This window comes from Pteropus alecto, unplaced genomic scaffold (assembly GCF_000325575.1).
Source record: "Pteropus alecto unplaced genomic scaffold, ASM32557v1 scaffold111, whole genome shotgun sequence".
In the NCBI taxonomy this organism is placed as follows: Eukaryota; Metazoa; Chordata; class Mammalia; order Chiroptera; family Pteropodidae; genus Pteropus; species Pteropus alecto.
This window is the reverse complement of record NW_006431915.1, coordinates 4361298-4381990: the sequence shown is the minus strand read 5'-3', so window position 1 is coordinate 4381990 and position 20693 is coordinate 4361298. Positions and strand designations below refer to the sequence as shown.

The 20693-nt window shown below is 46.3% G+C and overlaps 1 protein-coding gene and 1 non-coding gene across 2 annotated transcripts in view; both read left to right on the top strand.

Annotated features, from left to right (window-relative positions):
- EPB41L4B (erythrocyte membrane protein band 4.1 like 4B) overlaps nt 1-20693 on the top strand; it is a gene marked incomplete at its 5' end in the record, with an annotated part of 113210 nt that continues 92517 nt past the window's right edge. The window contains one exon of the mRNA XM_025041254.1: nt 1-102. Coding sequence (XP_024897022.1) covers nt 1-102 — 102 coding nt within the window. The remainder of the gene's footprint in view (nt 103-20693) is intronic.
- Nucleotides 3867-3985, top strand: LOC112473171. The gene has a single exon (XR_003043933.1). It is a non-coding gene; the product is annotated as a 5S ribosomal RNA (ribosomal RNA).

Below are 20693 nucleotides of genomic sequence, written 5' to 3'. Positions count from 1 at the left end.
GGCGGCGCGGCGGTGCACATCTCCGCCGCCGGCGCTGCCAAGGCCACCCTCTACTGCCGCGTCTTCCTGCTCGACGGGACCGAAGTGAGCGTGGACCTGCCGGTGAGTGACGGGGCCAGTCCCGGGTACTGGCACCCCGCGCCCCTTGGGGCAGCTCCTCACCCCACATGCTTTTCCTCTGGGGCGCTCCCCTAGCACCTTTCCGCGATCCTCTCCCCCTTCTGCGAGCACCCCTTAACCCTGGTTTTCCCTTTGGACCACCCGGTCCCGGTCTCTTTCGAGGCCCCATCCCTGGCCGGTGCCCTCTCCTTGAAACATTGCACTGCTGGGTAGCACCTTTTCTGGTTCCCACCTCATCCTTTGGGTCTCACCCCTCCCCATTGCACGAGTTTCCTCGTCTCTGCCCCCTGGCGCGGTGACCGGTGTTCCCCTTCGCGCCCCTTGATTCCTGCGGGGGTTTCTTGGTGCTGGGTTGTTGGTTAGAAAATCTCAAAGCAATGCAAGGCTGCCCTGGCATGAACCGCTTGCCCCCGCAAAGCCCCCACCAGGCCTGCTACTCTGCAGGTGCCTGAAGTTTGGGAGGGAGTCAGGGGAACAATTCTATTCTCTCTTGATTCCCTCTCGGTGCTCCTCCACTACCTCCGCTCCCCCGTTCCTTATCCCAGAGATCCCCTATAGCCCACAACCTCACAGGGGGTTGGGCGACTTGGGCGCTAACTCTAGAATCGACTCTCTTGGACCTGACCAACTTTGCGCCGGGCAGAGACCTTACTGGGGCACTGGGAGTCCTCCCCAGGGCCCCCACGGGGCCTGGAGCACCGGACTTTCCCCTCAGGCAACGTGTGTGGGGCAGCCGAGGCACCCCAGGGTGGCGGCGGCGCCGGGGCTGAGCCAGCCACTCGCCCACAGGTGGTTGCACCCCGCCCTCCTCCAGCAGAGAGAGCTAGGCCGGCTGTCCCCGCCAGGGCATCCGGCTACCTACCTACGTGTCTTTCTAGCCAAGGGGCCAGATCTGGTCAGATCAAATCTGCACATTAATGGGGCGCCTACTGTGCACCCCACGCTGCGGCAGACGGTGCCTTTGGGAATCTTTGGGTGTGACTAAGGACACAGCAATGAATGAGCTTTAGATGAATGTTACAGATCACCTCGAAGGTTTCCAGGGAAAAATAATAACATACCTGGACTTCCAAAAAAAGCATTTAGGCCTTCTTGGGTGGGGGAAATTCTTTGGACTTTGCGAGGGAACTAGGAACATGTAAGGGTTTTAGATGGGAAAATCAGAGCCTGCCTGGCCCGGGGTTTAATGCTTCCCTGTGTAGGTTTAATTTTGAGACAGTTTCAATTTATGGCAATTTTATTTTTGTGGCTCCTAGTTCTCTCCGTAGGATATCATTTTGTTATGATAATACCCATTTGGGTTTGGTTTTTTTTATTCATAGAAAAGGAGCCAACATTCCAGTTCTTAGAGTTGTCTAAAATAGCATTAAAATGTTACTGCTGCCGGCGATTGAGGCTCTCCAGCTTTTATTCAGCTGGGAAAGGAGGCCCGAAGAACCAGGAGGAGTGGGCAGCTCGCGGGTGAAGAGAATGTGGCGTATTTTGCATCTTGGATCTGGAAAAGGGATGCTCTCCTTGGGAACTTTGACATTGCTCCTTGCTGATGGTTTTCTTCTGTCTTTTCCCCCAAGGATGGTTCATTAATAAAATGTATTGCTTCTGTCAGGTTTGAGCGACAGGCTTAAGTGGTGTTTCTGAGATGAAAGATGCAAACTGAGTAAAGTGCATGCATGGTGAATAGACTCAACAAACAAGGTACACACATGAACAGGTCACAGGAGGAATTACAGCTGGTGGAGCCCTCATTGGAGGGGGGTGTATTTGCATCCTAAAAGGCTTCTTCACTATTAAAGGCTACTTACAAAAAAATTCACTGGGTTTTCTTATGATCGTAGATTTCTTGATACTTTAAGATGTGATTCACCGAATCCCACATTTTATTTATACAGAAATACACACACATACACACACACTGTCCAAAGGCAAATAAAAAGCAAACGCTCAGTTTTGTTATGTGAGCCCTCGGGGAGGAAAGTTGAAGAAAAATCACCAGTGAGCAAGGCTCATCGAATTAAAGATTTAGTAGATATTAGAACTGCACCACAATCTCCTACGCTCGTCTTTCCAGATCAGAGTCTTAGTTCTTGTAATTAATTCTGGGAGTTACGAGGTTAATGCCAAGCATCTAGCTCCCCATGAACTTGCAGCATGTGCCCCTTCAGACCCATTTCACTGGGCTCCCTTTTCATGCTGACCTTTCTGGCATTTGGCCCCACTTGTCATTATTCTCCTCTTCTGCATCCCTGGATTTTTTATCGCTTCTTGGGCTCTGGTGTTGCATGGCTGCCTGACGCACAGATAGGATTTACCTTTGACCGCCATATCCCTAAGCCGGATTTTTTGTCTCCAGTCGCTTCCACAGGCACTCAGTGCACTTGCCAGGCTAACTATGGCTCCTTTGTAATTAAAACTCTCTGGTGGTGTTAGCTTCAAGAATTCCTTTACTAAGCATACTAAAAGTGGTTATGCATCGTCATAAGCCATTTTATTAGCCCTGTTCAGGATGCTTGTGTTCTGAAACTGCCTTGAATACAACACCCCCTGCTCAATGTGACTGTGCCAGGGCTCCTCAGCTTTCAGTTCAGTCGGCACTTTTTGGGTGTCTCCAGTGTGCCAGGCACTGTGCTATGGACACAAAGGTGAATGAGAGATGGCTTTGGGACTCTTGGGAAACAGATGGAGACACATTTTTTTCATTCCAAGTGATGCTAAGTGATATGACACACTCACCCAGACAGGGTGCTGGGGATGGACAGGCTGGGCGAATTGGGAGGATTTCCTGGAGACTTTGACACTTGAGATGATAGGATCTCAAATACAATGTCTCTTGTGCATTTTTAGAATACCTGTTGTGTTAAGTCCACTTCTTGGCCAAGCCACAGCCCATTCGTTACAGCTAATAAGGGGAGAAGCAACTGCAGCTGTCTTCTCCAGCCATCCTCCTTTGACAGGGCCTGGAGCCCCCTTGTCTGTTGGTGGGCTGTGTCCCCTAGCATGCCTGAGTGTTCTTAACCTTTGCCGTGGATAGTCACTGGTTTCCCAATCTTTGATAACATGTGAATAAAAAGATCTTCTTTAAAAATCCATCTACAACATGCAGTCTAAAGTGGGTTGGCTTTACAGACCAGCTTCCAAGGGAGTCCTTGGCTCACCCTTCCAACCAGAGAGCCACTCTGAGCCATTCCTTTTCAGAAAACCTGATCTTGCCTTGGAAGTTGCCTCTCTCTCCTTAGCCCAGCCCTACCCAGCCCTCAGGTGTGGTCTGTTCAGAGTAGGGCAAGACTCCCTCGGCCTGCCCTAGACACTTTCCTTCTATTAATGCAGCTGAAGATCTCATTAGTGTGCTTGGCAGCAGCACCCACTGTTGACTCATATTAGCTCTCTGTTGACTAAATCCCTGGCATCGATTTTGCTCGTGCGGCTGTTGCTCAGTCCCGTCTCCCCCCACCCCTGCGTGCACAGTCTTCCAGCAGCTCTGTGTACAAAGCTGTTAGGATGTGTGGCTGGCTGGTTAGCACTCCCACTATGCCTCGGAGGGCATGGCTTTGTTGGCCAGTGTTGCATCTGGCGCAGTCGCTCTCATTGTCTCTGGAACTCCACGTTGACTCATCATGGCGCAGTGGCAAACGTGGAGAGTTTCAGGATCAGCAGAGCCATGTTTGAGTCTTGTAGGCTGGCTGTGCAGCCTTGGGCAACTTCACCTCTCTGAGCCTTGATTTTCTGGTCTTTAAAATGGGGATGCTGGAGTCTACGGCCATGCCACCCTGAACAAGCCCGATCCCATCTGATCTCGGAAGCTAAGCAGGGTCAGACCTGGTTAGTACTTGAATGGAAGACCACCTAGGAAGACCAGGTGCTGTAGGCATAAAAAAATAAGGGATTGTAAGCTCACAAGGTCCTTGCAATCTGTGAGGTCAAACCAAGGGTTGCCTCGCCTAAAAAAATAAATAATAAATAAAATAAAAAATTTAAAAAGGGGATGTTGGAAGGATTACATGACAAGAATATAAACAGCCTCAGTAAATGGCAGGTTGTAATCTTATGTCTCATGCATTCTCTTTGGTCTATGGCAAGGGCTTGGAAAAATATCTAGGAATGGACATTAAAGAAAAGAAAAAAGCTGTGCCAAGAAGGCTACACATTGCTCGTCTCTCCTTTGGTGGAAATTGGAAGTTGGATGTCGTGTGAGAGATGGGTTTTAAAAGTTTCACTTTGGGTGAGAAAAGAATGCCCCTCCCCCCAAATGAATAGAAAAATGCAGATTCTTCGGATTTTAGGATTGGAACCTCTGGTCCAACAGAACATCCTGATACAGCATAAAGGTCACATGCCTTATTTTGGAGTTGAAAGAGACCCTAGACAGAGCATATCCCATCCATTATGTATGTGGGAAACTGAGGCCTGTGGATAAGAAGTGACTTTCCTGTGGTCATTCAGTGAAGAGTTGGTATGGTCTACTTTAGGAACCTCAGTTGTCTGGCCTTTGGACGTGAGCGTAGGATCAGCAGTAGGAAGAAGACGGACCCCTAGTCCTAACACAGCCTCTTGGCAGGACGGTGGGATATGTTCCTGGCAGTTGGAAGTAGGACACGTTTACCTAAACAGTGGGAAACTCTAGCAAAATGGTCCTCTAATTTCAGTGTACCGAAAGTTTCATCTGGGATTGTCTTTTCTCCAGTTAAAATTCCCAGAGCCCGTTCCCAGAATTTCTCATTCCTTAGTTCAGAAAGCTGGACTTTTAACAAGCACCCCAGGTGATTCTGAGGAAGGTTCCTTCACACCCTTTGAAAAACCCTGGCTTCAGTACTGTGAGAGCTGTAGGCAATTGGGAGGAGTGGCGGTAGGGTGTCTCTGGACATCTTTGAACTAAGGGTTGATAGTGCCACACCTGAGCTTTAGGGAGCCCATTTTCACCACAGCAGACTGGAGGCTGGGCAGGACGGGGGACTGGAGACCAGTTGTGCTGTTGCAGTAGTCCAGGTGCGGGGTGATGAGGGCCTGGCCAGGACGAGGGGCAGAGTGCCAGGACAGTTTGTAGGTGGTATCAGTTGAGTGTATGGGGGAGGGGAAGGCAGAGGGCAGGGACGTAGTAGAGTTTAGCTTGGAGGGCAAGAGTAGCTTCACCCTCAGTTGTGGGAAGGAACGGGGTACCATATAAGACGCCCCACCTCCTGACTTTCGCCCTCTCCCAAGGTACTGGGTGCCATGGGCACCTTGCTTTATCCCAGGCCTCTGGGTGGCTTGTTATTTTCCTGCCCCAGAGGGAGAAGGTATTATTCGAAGGTAGCCCTCCAGTGCTTAACTCACTCCCACCCCTTCCCAGATGGTGAATGAGACCATGGGGAGCCTTGGATACTTATGTGGATCGATCGTGAGTTTGTGTACTTTTTTAAATACCTTTGTTTTAAAAGGAGGGCTGGGGGCAGGGCACAAAGGTGAATGGTGAACATCCTTCCCAAAGTGAGACATAGGTGTGATCTCTATCTAACTCTGGTTCCGCACTTGCTAGATTGTCAGTGTTAATATTGGTGGGGGAGGGGTCTTCCCAGCCTCCCCAGTGCCAGTAACATGACCCTACACTGGTCCAGGACTGAGCAAATATTAACTTGCTAAGCACTTTCACGTGTATAATCTCATTGAATTCTGTCCCTAGTGCACTGCTGTGGATGAAGGCACAGGTCTGTTTAATTTCGAAATAGCAAAAGGTGGGGGGAGGGGCAGATAGAACTTCCCCTTAAATTCTTGCACAGTGACTTAGAAAAAAATCCACTCCATAACCAGAGAAGTCCTCCACCCACAATTTGTCCTCAAAACACGTGATCCATCCTTTTCCAAGGCCTGGCTCCTGGCCCTCCTCCTCCACTCTGCTTGGATGGACTGTTCTCTCTCCTACAGGACCCTGGTCTGTCTGCACCCTGGTTTCCTCCTCTGGCCCGTGACAGCTGCCGCAGGCAGGGTCAGCTGCTGATCTATCTTGGTGTTTTGTTTTTTTTTTTTCAGGTTGGCATGTGCTTTTCTCTCTCATTTTCATTTCACACTAGAACATGTTTAAAGCAGAATGATTAGAAAATGTAGAGAAGCAAGAGAAGTTAAAAAACCTAAAATCTCATTAGAGATAACCACTATTAAAATTGTGATGTGTATCCATCTGTACCTTTTCCTTCTCTTTTTAGATAAATATGTATTTAAATGGTGAAGTTATATAGGTTGATGAAAATCCCTCTCCAGGACAATTGAACAAGGATTGTAGACCCTCGAGTTTGTGTCTCTTTAGGGTGAGGCCCTGTGTCTCCTGTCTCCCTTTTATATTCTCTGGGCCCCTTAACTGTGGTGGGGGGGCCCCCAATGGCCATCTGAGCTGCGTACTGCCTACTGTCCCTGAGGGGTGAGAAGCAAGCTCTTTGGAGCCCTTTCTTCCAATCACCTATATTTTACAACAGGTTAAAGGTCCTGTTGATGTAGCCACAGTGTCCCTTTGCATCTGAGGGCTTGTGTTCTGAACACCTGCTTTGGGGCAGTCACCACTCTCATGCCTGCCCAGTGTTGCCTACAGCTGATTCGACCGAGGTGGGCAGCAACCTTGCAGCATCCCAGGTGTGCCTCCTCTGCCCTAGTCCCCCCCTCCCCAATCCCCTTCTGCAGCTTCTTTGGCTTCTCTATAGAGCTGGATGTATCTCACTAGCCCCACTTGATTTTACTTTCTGGCTTCTTTTTTTTTATTTATTTTTCCCAAATGTTTTTGTTTGCCCACGGTATATTTTCTTCAGTCAGCAAAGGCTTATTGAGCACTTACACTGTATTAGCTAGCATTGGGGAAGGGTACAAGAGGGATGAAGTAGCTCCAATCTAGAAGGGAAGACAGCATGAATAGATGACTCATCACCCCACATGAGGGAGTAGTGCAGAGGGTGAGCAACTGAGCTGTGGGGTGGAGTTGGCGACGGTTCGATACCCAAAGTGACATCGAATTGTCCTAAAGGATGCATAGGAGTTCAGCTATTAGACTCAGTCGGAAGGCGTTGGGACAGAGGAAACAGCAGATGCAAATGCATGCAGGATGGGAGCCAGAAAACCCCCTTTCCCAGGCTCTAGACTCCTTGGGGTAGGGGAGGATTATGAGCTCCGGCTGTGTCCCTGAATCTTAAAGTATGAATGAAAAACCATTGAAGAGCAGGAGTGTGTCAAGCACTTAGTAAGAGCCAAGGCTTACTGAGCATTTTGCCTGGTACTGTGCTACGTGCTTGAATGATTGTCTTGTTGAATCCTCACAAAACTCTATTGGCAGTTACTGTTGTTATCCCTGATTTGTAGATGGTAGAATTGCGTTAAGACAGGTTAAGAACTTTGTCCATATCACTTGCTAGTAGAGGTAAACTCTGGCTTCGATCTCAGACAGTCTGGCCTGAGATTTGTGGTCTAGGGAAGTCCTCTGACAGCAGGTCTGGGCATGGGAGGAGTGGAAGGATGGGAGTGGGTGGGTGGGTGCTGAGCTTGCCCCTGAGGTTCCAAGGTGAATGGAGACTTCTGAGCCTCAGAATATAGTTTCGCCCAGAGTGCATTCTGGTTTGATGGCCATAATTCTTCAGCACTGAGGTCAGAAGTAAGCTAGTTTTTAAAAAGTGCTTAATAGAACACCATTAAAATGTCACAAAGAAATCATTTTATATATTCCCATCCTGCTGCATAGTAACTGGTTGGTTTCACTTCATTCCCTTAAGTCTTTGTGCTTTTGTATACGTGTTTGTAAGCGTGGGGTGTATCCTTTCTCCCCCTCCCATCCAGGCCTTCCTGACACACTTCTCACCAGTTTCTGCCCTCTTTTGAGCTTATTCTGAATTACTAAAATTCACCCCTCATTCTGTGTGTGTGTGTGCATGCATGCATGCCCTGAGTTATATCTATTTCTACTTATTCTTGGGGTTGGAGGTTGATGTGCAAGGGAGCTGGTATCTTACCTGTTGGGCAGTCCTACCCCAGGCTGGTAGAATCCCTTAATTGCCACCATCTGGGGAAGATATTATTATCCTCTTTATGCGTGGTCTCAGGGAGCAAATGGCCTTGCGCCACTCGGCTAGTTAGTGTCGCAGAGCCAGAAGTGAATCTAGGTTTCCTGACTCCTCTTCCAGTGCTCTTTCCCCAGACCCTGCTGTGCACACCCAGCCTTCCTGTGTGACATGTATGCTCCTTGGAACTATTTCGAATGTCAGAATCCTTTGTGATTCAACAGGTCAAAACTTCATGCAATAAAATCCCCTTTCTCTCCTGGACCTCTGTGCCTTTGAGCATTTTTGGTATTTGAGTTCTACTATTTCTCAGCATTTTTTGCAGGTTCTTTTCTCCAAAGTCATAGGTGGCTGAGTCAAAGTCACACCAGGCTTTCCTTTTTGAAGTTAAGAACTAGAAAATGATATCCCAAGGGTATCAGTCCACACTGCCAGCCGTGCCCCAGGACATAGGCTGCTGGTTCTGCAGGTGCCTGCAGAGTCCACATCTCTCAGCTCTGTGGGGTCTCCTCCATGCCTGGGTCCTGATCTGAATGTTGCTGTTGTGAGAATCCTATGTTATGTCTGCTCAGGCAGGTGAGGTAGGCCTGACGGTGCCTCTTGTTGATCCTACCTGCGCTCTTGTTCAGCTGCACCCGTATCGAATTATGGATTTTTTTTAATTGTGAAAAAATGTGAGTAATATCAAATTTATCATTTTAACCATTTTTAGGTGTACAGTTCAGTGGCATTAAGTACATTCACATTGTTGGGCAGCCATCACCAGTCTTCATCTCCAGAACTTGTTTATCTTCCCAAACTGAAACTGTGCCCATAAAACACTCATTCCCTACCCGCCTCCCCACAGCCCTTGGCAGCCACCATTCTACTTTCTGTCTCTATGAACTTGGCTACTTTAAGTATCTCATATAAGTGGAATCCTACAGCATCCGTCCTTTTGTGTCTGGCTCCTTTTCCCTAGCATGATGTCTTCAAGGTCCATCCATGTTGTAGCATGTGTCAGAACGTTATTCTCTTTTGTGGCCCAGTAGTATTCCAGTGTATGTATATGCCACACTTGGTTTATCCATTTATCCGAGTTATGGATTTTTGTGCCAGTCCAGGCCTTCCTAACTCAGTCTTGCCGTTCATTAGTGGTACTCCAGTGGAGACCTGGATGTCCCCAGCCCTTCCCGCCTGGTTTTATTCTTGGCATTCTAGAACCTCTGCCCTGGGACTGTTTTGCTTCATGCTCACCCTTCCAGGTCGTCTGCTTTTAGTTTTTCCCCGGACATTTTTGTCTTGAGTTGCTCAGTGTTGGCAAGTCCTCTGCCCAGCACGTACTCTGAACTTTTTAATGATGAAATCTAAATACAAAAGAGTGTCTATTACATGAAGAGTTTATAGAAAAATAATGCAATGAACATGCATGTTCCCACCACCCAACTTAAGAACAAAGACCGTCACCAGTGCTATTAAAGACCCCCACGCTTCTCCCAGTCGCATTCCCCTCCCTCCTGCTCTCCCAAAGTCGGTCTCTCATCCTTTCCTTTTCCTGTTGGTTTGCTGCATATGTATGCTTCCCCAAACAACATATTGTTAGTTTCACATGTTTGTGGACTTTATATAAGTGGATTTTTCACTCACTACTGTGTCTGTAAGATTCACACATATTGATGGGGTAGCTATGGTTCTTACTGCTTTGCAGTAATCTATTGAAATGTATCCTTTGTTGGTGGACATTTGGGATATTTTCAGTTTGAGGCTGTTGTAAAGAAATGCTGCTTTGAACCTTCTAGAATTGGCCTCCTGATGCACGTATGTGAGCACGCATCTCTCCTGGGTGTGTACCCAGGAGCGGAATGGCTGGGAAGAAGTGAGCAAGGTTTTGATCACGTGAAATTTTTTCCAGAGTCCCAGCAGCATACAAAAGCGACTGCTGGTCCATTCTTCTCCAAGACTTGTTACTGTGCAGCTTTCCCGTGTTATTTTACCAGTCTGGTGGGAGTTAGTGGGAAGTCCTGTGGTCTTCGCTTTTCCCCAGTTATTGATGGAGTTGAGTATCTTTGCCCATGTTTATAAATCATCTGTATCTACTCCTGGAATGCCTTGTTCTGTTCTTTTTTGCTTGCTTTTTTTTTTTTAAGTTGTATTTTTCTCTTGTGTCTTTCTGAGCTGGTCTCCCATACCCCCTTCCTCTTCTGAGGCAACCTCAGTGGAACCAGAGCGATCACGTCTCTTTAAGCCCCCAAATACCTACACTTCCCTTACAGGCCTTTCCTCACTAAGTAGAAATTCGTGTCTTGACTTCAGTTTCTCTATGAATGACCTGAAGTCCGTTGGTGTTGGTGGCTTTTGGTGAGCAGTTGCAGGATCTAGAGGCATTCACTTCAGCTCTGAAGTTGGTACCAGAAACTGGCCTTATTTAAAGCATCTGAGTCAGGGCACACAGAACAGTAAGACAGATTCCTCGCCCTCAAGGAACTTGAGTGGAGATAAGTCACTACACCTGGTATGAAAAGTGCTGTAGAGCATTTTAAATAAGCTCATAGGAAGGCCTAAGATGGGGATTGTGAAGGGGAAACAGAGGACCTGGAAAATTTCAGAGAGAACAGTGGAGAAACAGCTTCCCTGGTGGCCAGATTGGCATGTGCAAAGGCACTGAGGCTTGAAGTAATACACCCGAGATTGCAGCTCCTTGTTCAGCCCTGCTAGTGAGCCCTCATTTCCCACTGGCTGGTCCTCCTTTGAAGAGGTTGAAACTCCGTCTTTGGAAAGATTCGATAAAAGAATGTCTTTTCTTCTTCTATGTCCACCCTCTGTTTCTTCATCAACTTTCTTGGCACTGGTTTTGAATGTCTCCCTTGACCATGGAATCTTTCCTTCTCTAGCTCACTCCTGTTTAGGTTCTTTTACATTCTCCTGGAAGCCCCCAGGGAGCCCTTTCCATCTCTTCCGGCTAGAGGTGCCTGCACACACTTTAGGGAATGCAGAATCAATGAACACTTCAGGGAGAAGGGTGCCGGGGCAGAGAGCAGTGCAGTTTACCCCCAAAGGAGCACTTGGGGACCACGTGGTCCCAAGCCTCTTTCTAGGATGGCAGATCTTTCCTGGCTGCCTTGAAACACTCGCTGCTGCTCTATGCAGCCGGCTGCTGCTCACCTGTGGCAAATGAGCAGTAATTAGCGTGTAATAAGAGCAGTTTCCTGCATGCAGCCCTCCAGGCTCCTACTCTCAGTGGCCAAGTGACATTCAGCACCTCTCTGAGGCTCCTCCAGCTCTTCTGAAAGCGAACTGTGGTTCTCCCCTGGCTCAGCAGAAACACTGCCTGCCCTGTCACCTGCCCATGAAATGGACATGGGCTTCACCCAGGAAAGCCCCAGTCAACTGTAAAGGCTCCCAAAAGTTGGTTATTAACTCGCAGCTCACTCTGAGCATCTCACTGATTGCAGTCCTCTTATCGTTCCTGTTTGCCAGGGCCTGAGACCCAGGGCCCAGGCCACCTGCTCAGTCACTTGCAATCTGTGTTGGGTGCATCAGGGCTGACTGGATGGCAGTGAGAGTGGCCAGTCAGAGTCCAGGGAGGGGCCCAGGCTGGCTTGGCACTGGCTCCTGTTTGTGCCACCAGCTGGCAGTGGCGGATCCCAGGCATCCTCAAGGGTGAAGGCTGAGCAGTGGAGATCTGGATGTGGGATATATTAATGAGAGAGCAGGGAACCCAACCAAGGTCAGAAGTATTTGTTTAGGATGCCTCATATGGATTTATTTTGCTTTGAAGTTCAGAAATATTTAGCTTTGTTCTAAAAGCTGTGGTGTATAGTTCTTCTTCATTAAAGAAACTCCTGAAGAAAAATGCAAAAACTGTGTGCTGTCTTCTGAAAAAGAATTGCTTGTACTTGAATTATTGCAACATGTCATTCATTTTATTAACTCAACTTCAGTGAGTGAGCTCTTCCACATATGAGTTTTCCAGACAGCTATGGTTTATTCTGTTTACTGAGAAGACTTGTTTTATTTCAGCTATTTTATTTATTTATTGAAAATGACAACAAAAAATAGGAATCATCTAGTATGTGTAAGGCTTGGTGTGAGGAATATGAAATGGTCAAAAATGTGGGCCTTGCTTAAAAGGAGCTCATTTGGAGTGTGGAATTGTTCATAAATTGCATTGCACGCCATCTGGTCCTCTTAAAAAGGAGAACGAACAACTTTAACCATAACAGTAGACAGCATGACTTGGGCACTATCGTAGCTAGACAAATGAAGGAAGCCATTAGAGGTTCCTTGAAAGTAGAGGTGGATTTCCATTAGGGATGACTTCGGGGGTGGGCGGTGACCGTTGGGTTGATTTTGACAGTGAGTGGTGGAGGGTTGGCAGTCCAGGTGGAAGAACAGCGAGGCCAACTTCACTGTGGAGGACAAGGACTGGATGTGTTTGGAAAACAGAATGTAGTTTGTGGGATGCTGAAGCAGAGGAGATAGGAAGGGAGGCTAAGACCGCTTGGAGTTTGGCTCTTCAGCGTGTTTGAGGTTGGGTGGTCAGGCTAAGAGGCTGTGAGCTGCACTTTGGGTTTAAACTAAGGCATTGATGAGTTGGGCAGATGCAGTGGAGTTTGAGGATATGCAGTCCAGTGGATTTGGTGGCTGGATTTAGGAGTGGAATTGATGGAGAAGCTGAGATGTGACCCCCATATTTTGTGCATGGCATGTTGGTGAACCTGGGGGTGGAGCAGCAGTAGGGAGGAGCCCTGTCTAGTACCATATCTGCTTGGTCCTTGGTTTTGTATAGTTTGCAAATGTAAGATGTTTTTGGCATTTTCTTTAAGACCTCCAGATGGTGTCAGCTTTAAGGTGCCGCAAAACCTGAGTTCGTTTCTGGTTGTGTTTTAGATGAGGCCAATGTGGAGAACCAGCGAGTCAGACACCTGGAGAGGAGTCTGGTGAGGGTTTGAATGCAATTCATATCCAAAAGGGCCAGCTCGGAGACCGAAACTGGAGAGTGACAGTAGCTGACATGTGTAGCTATGTAGGAGCTTGTTCTCTGCTAGGCTCTGGGTGGCTGATGTATGTGGACATATCTCAGCTCCCACGGAGTCCCTGAGCATAGGGTCTAGTGTTGTCACTATTTACAGATGAGAAAAGGAAGGCAGCCCACACTCTAGGCCACTCTGCTCTGTTGCCTTTCAAACCTGGTGGGGTTGACGTTTTCAAGGCCGTCATGAAATGAAAAACTCGAGCAAATAATGAAGAGGCACAGGCATTTACTGAGGGTCTGCCTGCTGTATACACTGAACCAAGCCAGGGGCCGGTAGATACCATGCTGAGTCAAAGATGCATCTCTTTCCTTAAGCAACTGCCAGTTTAATGAGAAGATGTGTCTTTTGCATTTGCAGAAAACGCTACAGTTTTTCCATGCTTTTACCCAGTTTTCTTCCTTAAAGAGGAAGAGACAGGGCAAGCGACAAAAGAAAGGTGATCTGCCTTGCTTCTCAGAGGATACTGCAAAGTCAGCTCTTTTAGGTCAGAGCTCTGGGATGGTTGTAGCATTTTAGGTGCAGAAACTGGTATCTGGAATGCGGGACCCAGGGAAGAAAGCAGAACTTGAATAATTCTTTGAAAATCATGGCTCTGAATCAATCCCATTGTGGGTTATTTTGATCTCAAATATTGATCTCAAAATTATAGTTCTCCGCATCAGATGGTGTGAGAAGGGCAATGAAGACCAGTCTATACAGTTTGGCCCAAACTGAATTTTAAAATTCATCTTTTTGTATTCAAACGCATTATGTCGAGTGAAATAAACCTTACGCAAAAGAATACCTTCTGGATGATTCCATTTATGTGCAGTTCCAGAACTAGCAAAACTAACCTGTGGAGAAAACAAGTCAGAAACTCCGTTGCTTCTGGGGAGTGGAAAGGGCCAAGGGTTGACTGGGAAGGGACACTTGGGAACTTTTGGGGGGACTTGAATTTGCTATCAAAATGGAATAGCTCAGATATGTGTGTTTTGATGCAAGTAAACTTGTCACCGTCCCAGAAAAAGACATGGAAAAAAAATGAATGGCAGGCCAGGGAGGAATGAACAGAGAAAAAAAATGATACAAAGTGTTGGTAATTGTTCAAGCTGAGTGACAGGTGTTTACTATACTATTCTGTTTTCTTTGTATTTGTTTGAAATTGTCCATCATACAAAGTTTTATTTTATTTTTTAAGTGTTTTAAAGAGAGAGCATACCAGGTCATCTTTGTTGATTCCTCCTTCCCAGAAGCCAGCCCGTTTGTTGTCTCCTGGGGAAAAGCTGGGCTCTCTGGGTACTGGAGTTGGTCCCAGCCGCCCTGGCCACAGTCTCTCTGGCCTTGCTTATTTCCCCGCTGTGTTTGGTGGCCATGAATTTTGAACTTTGGCCCCCTCACTCCCGTCACCTGCCACCATCTCTGTCCTTTTGTCCCCTGTCCTTTTGCTGTCCCTATGATCCGGGAATAGGCCTTCCCTTTCTGTGGGACTTTGACCATCCCACTCCACCCATGTCTAGTTCCTTATCTCTGACTCCTCGAGGCCTCTGGGATGACAAGTCCTTCTCGGCTGTGAGTGAATCCACAAAAGGTGAATTCACTTGAGTCTCATTTCCTTTCCAGCACCTGTGTGCCTTTGCTCAGAGAGACAAGGTCTGTGACTTGGAGGGCTAGCACCCCTGTGTCCCCTCACAGATGTAAAAGAGTACATGCTGTGTGATTCCATTAAATGAACTTCAGGTAAAACAAATCCTCGGTGCCTGTGGGAAGGAAGGCAAGGGTGGAAATTGGGAAGAGGCACACGGTTTCCGGGAGGCGGGCAGCGTTCTGTGTTTTCACCTGGGTGGTAGTTGCACAGGTGTGTTCACTTATGATAATTCCTTGAGTGGTACGCATCTGACCTGTGTACTACTTCTAGCTGTGTATGTCACCCTTCAATTAAAAAGTAAACCAGAGGTCTTTAAAAGGCTTTCAAAAATTGCCACATGGCACATAAAAAATTTCAAATTTGTAGACTTTTAAAAAAAAAATTGGAAGATCTGATCACACAGTCTGAATCCCCATTGCGCAGCAGTTGGCCGAATCTTGTGTTGGCTGCCCGCACCCCCTTTCCTCAGGACCCCCTCCACTTGTGTGATGTCCTCTGTCTGTGCACCATTCCCGTTCTCCATGCCGTGCCCCTTCCAGCACAAATTCCTCAAAGTGGCTGGCATGTGGGTGGCCCCTCATAACCCCATATGGATTTTCCTCTTTTACATTCCTTATTTCTTTTAGAAGGTGTGAGGGCTAGAGGGTTCAATGCCTGGCTTAGTGGCAATCTTGTAGGAATACCTTTGACATGGATTTGAAGTTCTGGGCTACTGGGGTCTTGTGTGAGAAGCCATTGCAGCTGAATTAGTTCTCCTTGAACTCGGGAAAATCGGGGTTAGCTTGTGATCCGTTGGTAGCGTTTAAAGATGATGAGAAGTTGCTATAGTTGCACGTAGGCGTTTAGTTCTGTAAATAATTTCCTATTTGTGTGTTCTATTTTAAAGGCACATTCCATAGCAATACTAGTTAATGCTTGTACCTTGCTTGACGTTCAGTTGTTGATTTAAAAATGCATGTATGATTGGAAACCTTTTTTTTCTTAGTTAATGAATAAGGAAAAGCTAACTTTTTGTGTGATTAACTTACAGTCAACATTCTTCTCTCAACAGCTCACACTAACTACAAACCACACACCTGGGGAATTATCTTGACAATGCCATCTTTGCAAATCCAAACCTACAGAGAGACTGTAAGCATGGCACACACCCCTTTTCTCCATCTGAATGTGTCAGTCTCTGCCTTCTTGTAGGAGACTTTTTTTTTTTAAAGGCTACTGACTCACTAAAAAAGAAAAAAAAAAAGAAAAAAGAAAAAGAAATGAGAGAAGAAAAATCAAAGGCCAGCCATAAAGACAACTTTGTTTGTATACCTATCATTAGAGGAATGGATGGTGGTGCCTCAGTTATAGTTTTATGACCCTGACTGCCAAACTCACCTTAGATAAGCTTAAATGTTGTATGTATTTTTCCACTTATTAACCTTATTGAGTATTTTATATGCACACAGAGCTAAGAAAATAGCCCTGAAATTCTGTGCCTTAGCAGTTGGTGTGATCACTGAAAGTACTAAAATGCAGGCAAATGTGCTAGCTGGGTTTTCATCGTTCATACTGACAGAATACCAGCCATGCGTGAGAGCCAAGGAACTCGGGCTTCGAGACTGCTGTGGAAACGGCGTCCATGCTGTTGAGAACAGGTCTCACCATCAGTTCAGCCCCAGGAGTACCATGCAAAGTGTCCACTGGCTGCCTACCACCCAGCAAAGGCTCCAGATCTCCAGAGGGATGTGGTGGAAAGTTCCCGGAGCTTAGATAGAGTCAGAGGTCCTGGTACAGCCCTGGCTCTGCCCGTAGCCAGCTGTGACCGTGCTGGATGAGACCCTCGTCATCATCACTGGGTGGAATGGGTGCTGTGTTATCTCCATTTCATAGGTGGGGAACAGACTCTGAAGGTTAAGGGGCTTAGTTAGAATCATGCTGGTGTGAGTGGTGGAGCCAGATACACACCTGGTCCTGACTTGAAGCCGTGTTCCTCCCTGTATTAGTTTGCTTGGGCTGCCATAACAAAATGCCATAGACCAGGTGGTTTTAACAACGGAAATTTAGTTTCTCACAGTTCCGGAAGCTGAGCTCAAGGTACTGGCAGGGTTGGTTTCCTCTGAGACCTCTCTCATTGGCTTACAGACAGCTGCCCCTCTCTCTGTGTCTTCCCATGGTCATTTCCCTGTTGGCGTCCCGGATGTCTTTGCCTGTGAACCATTCTTTCTCTTTACAAGGATGCAGTCAGATAGGATTAGGGCCTACCCTAATTAACTCGCTTTAACTTAATTACCTCTTCAAAGGCTCTGTCTCTAAATATAGCCACATTCTGAGGCACTAGGGGTCAGGGCTTCAACTTGTGAAATTTTGAGGGGACACAGTTCAACCTGTAACACTCCCCTGTCATTTAACTCCCATAAAGCTCATCTTCTGTGAGTGCGCATGCTACCTAGAATGAGGCCACCTCTGTCACTGGGTGTGTCCTTTGAGCGAACCCTGGGGCCCAGCCCTATTAAATCCTTCATTTCGTTTCATCCTCAAACGTTCTTACCAAGTAAGAAATTTCCTGACACCAAACTCAACCGCAGAGCTGGGACTCAGAGTGCTAAAGGGCTCCACCGAGAAAAGGGGAACAGTCCTTATGGGACTGGGTAGTTAGGGAAGCTACCTGTGTGCCAGGTAGCACTGACCTACCATACTTTGCATATAGTCACATTTCTAAGTTGCAGGATGGATGGGGGCAGTCGTCCACCCAAAGTTAGTTCTTTCTCTTCAGGGCTCTTGGCTGGGTTTCCTGGGAATTTGTTGCATATTTATAAAAGTGGAGTTACTTGCTTTCAGAATTGCGTGGAGGGGGAATCTGAAATCTGGCTGCAAAAAGTAATTTGGCAAATTTATTTTCAGGGCTGCCCTTCTTCCAGCAGCTTGTTTCAAACTCAACCTCTGGCACCAAGACATCCATCATTTTAATTGCATGTTACTATTTAGTCAGGCACGAATTTGTTCCATTTTCTTTTTCCTTTTTCTTGTGGTTTAGGATGTTTTTTTTTTTCCCCTGGTCTACCATTTAAAAAAACCAAAAATACTTCCCCATACCAAGCACCTTCTAGAGTCAAAGAATTTTTAACACTGAGATTTCTGGGTTTTTTTGGCGTTGCATATTTGGTTTTTAACCTTTAGGGAGCAGAAATGCTAGGCTTGCCTTTTCCTTGCTTGTTCAGGTAACACCCATAATGCAGTAGTCACGAGATGATCCTAAGAAAGAAAATTGTATCGGTCTCAGGGTCACAGGCTCTTATCCTATTCCTTGCTTTGCAGTGGCTTCCTGGCAACGTGACCTGCCTCTGGCTTTGTTTTACCCATCTGTAAAATGAGGGACTTAAATATGCTGATTTCTAGAACTTTCCTGTGTTCTGAAAACTTAGTTTTTGAGTAGGTCTCCGTACCAAGCCCTGATCACTATGGCTATCCGAGGTTGTCCACCGAGGAGCTTGTCCTGGTCCATATCGGATGTTTTTACTCACAGGTGATAGTGCTTTAGTGCGAGGTTAAAAATCAATCATGTATCCCTCAGAGACGTTCTCAGGGTTAAAATCCTTGTTTCCATGAAATTGGATAGGGTAGAATGTTAACTTTGGTATCCCAAACTTAAATTTAGCTTTCATGGTTACACATTCTTCCTCTCTCTCAAAGCGTGTTACTTTGTGTCTGTAAAGTTAAGTGCCAAGCACAGTAGTGCAGCCCCTTTGTTAACTGCACCAGAAACGGGGGTGGGGATGAAATGTGACTTGGGGTCCATAGGTAGGTACTGAGTTGGAGCCCGACAGCGGTCCACGTATTGTATTTCGTGTTAGTGGCATGGAAGACACTTAGGTGTCGTTTGCCCTCTTGCATTCCCCAGGACTTTCTCCTTCACTGTGGGCACAGGCTCCTCTTCCCAGCCAGTGGCTTGGATTCCGAAGGCAGAGCTCAGGCCAGACGGTGCCGACACTCAACTCGTTAGCAGTTTGTGAGGTTTTCTTTAAGTTTATTTCTTTCTTTTCTTTTCTTTTTTGGAAATTTTTAACTATACAAAGTAGAGAGAACAGGATGATGAAACTCTCATGTACACAACACCCATTTATTATTATTTCTCCAGAGTATTTTAAAGCAACTCCCAACTTGCATTTAATCTATTCATACTTAAGTGGGTATCTCTTACATATAAATATACACTGTGTTTGTGTGTGATAATACTAGTATCATACTCCACAAAAAGAACAATGATTCCTTACTGTCATCTAATACCAAGTCCTTGTTCAGTTTATCCCAGTCATCTCAAAAACCTTTTCATGGTTGGTTGGTTTGAATCAGGAGCCAACTGCAGACCACACATGGCGTTTGGTAAATAATGTCTCTTAAGTCTCTTTTAATTCATAACTGTCTCCTCCCCTCTTTTCAGTGCAGTTTATTGAGTTCTTCATAAGTGCTTTGTGAATGTAGAGTACAGCAGCCCCAGATATTCCAACCCTCGATTTTAATGTCTTTCTCCTAAACAGAGTGAGTGGCCTTCATAGAATAGTGTTTTGGTTTGTTTATCCTTTTTCTTTTTCTGGAGAATTTGTATGTTTATTATTCTTCTTTCTCATCTCCAAGCGATACCAAAGTTAGTATTTCCTAAGAAACATTTTTTTAAAGTTATGAAAAACTTTTACGTACATACACATATGACACGCACACATGCTCTGTCTGTGAGTATATGTGCTTTTCATTCTGGTTATCTGTTGTTTCATAACCAATTCCCCCTATAATGCTTAGTGGCTTAAAACAACAACCATTTTTCATAGCTCCTGGATCCTGTTGGTTTAGAATTTGGGTGGAGCTCAGCTGGGAGAATCTTCTGGTCCTCTGATACCCAGGACAAGGACACCCAGAAGTACTCATTTGGAAGATGAGCTTGGGTGCATGACTTGGCAGTGATGACTGGAAGGCTGGGCTCAGCTGGGACAGTTGATGGGAACATCTTCTCATGGCCTCTTCAGCATAGCAGTCTCCGGGCAGTTGGACTTTTAACATGGCGGCTGGCTCTACCCCCAGAGCAAGCATCCCAAGAGAACCATCGCCTTGCCTCGGAAATCACAAAGCGTTATTAACATCACATTCTGTTTGGCTTGAGCAGAGGACCATGCTCTTCCAGATTCAAGGGCAAGGTGCAGAGACCTTGCAGCCATGTTAGTAAGCACCACGGTTTAAAAGAGTAACACTAACACTAGCGTTCTAGGTACTTGCCACCTGTCCTTCTAAGTCTTTTGGTGTAAGATGGAGGCTACTAGAATGGGAAGCACCTGCCTTTAGAGGTCATAAAAGGCAGTCTCCTGCTCCCTGTTCTCATTCACTAGGGATTTGAATGGACTCAGTTGGGCAGAGAGCAGTATGACAGGTTACGTGACGCACCGTGCCTAATAATAAAGGCGACGTGGAGGGGCTCCCAATCCAGAACGCTAAGAGGAATTTGTCCTTTGTGTTAGGGAGGTTATCAGATAGTCTGTTAATGTCCCTGTTGATAGGGATAGTATATTAAAATGTGCCTGATGGTAGTATCAAGAAAAATTTGAAGCGTGTTCAGCGTGTGCTGCTTTGATGTTCCATATTGAGAGTAGGAGTCATACCATTTGTACTATATATACATCATTTTTTTTAACATTTTATTTTTTTATTTTCCCCCTTCCCCCTCCCCACTCCCTTCTGGTAACCACTAGTCCATTGTCCATGTCCGCGAGTCTCTGTTTGTTTGTCTTGTTCATTTGTTGCTTTTAGGTTTATATCCCACATATGTGACAACATGTGGTTTTCAGCTTTTTCTATCTGGCTTATTTCGTTTAGCAGGATTATCTCGAGGTCTGTCCATGTTGCCACCAATGGCAGTATTTCATCTCTTCTTATGGCTGGGTATTATTCCATTGTATATATTTA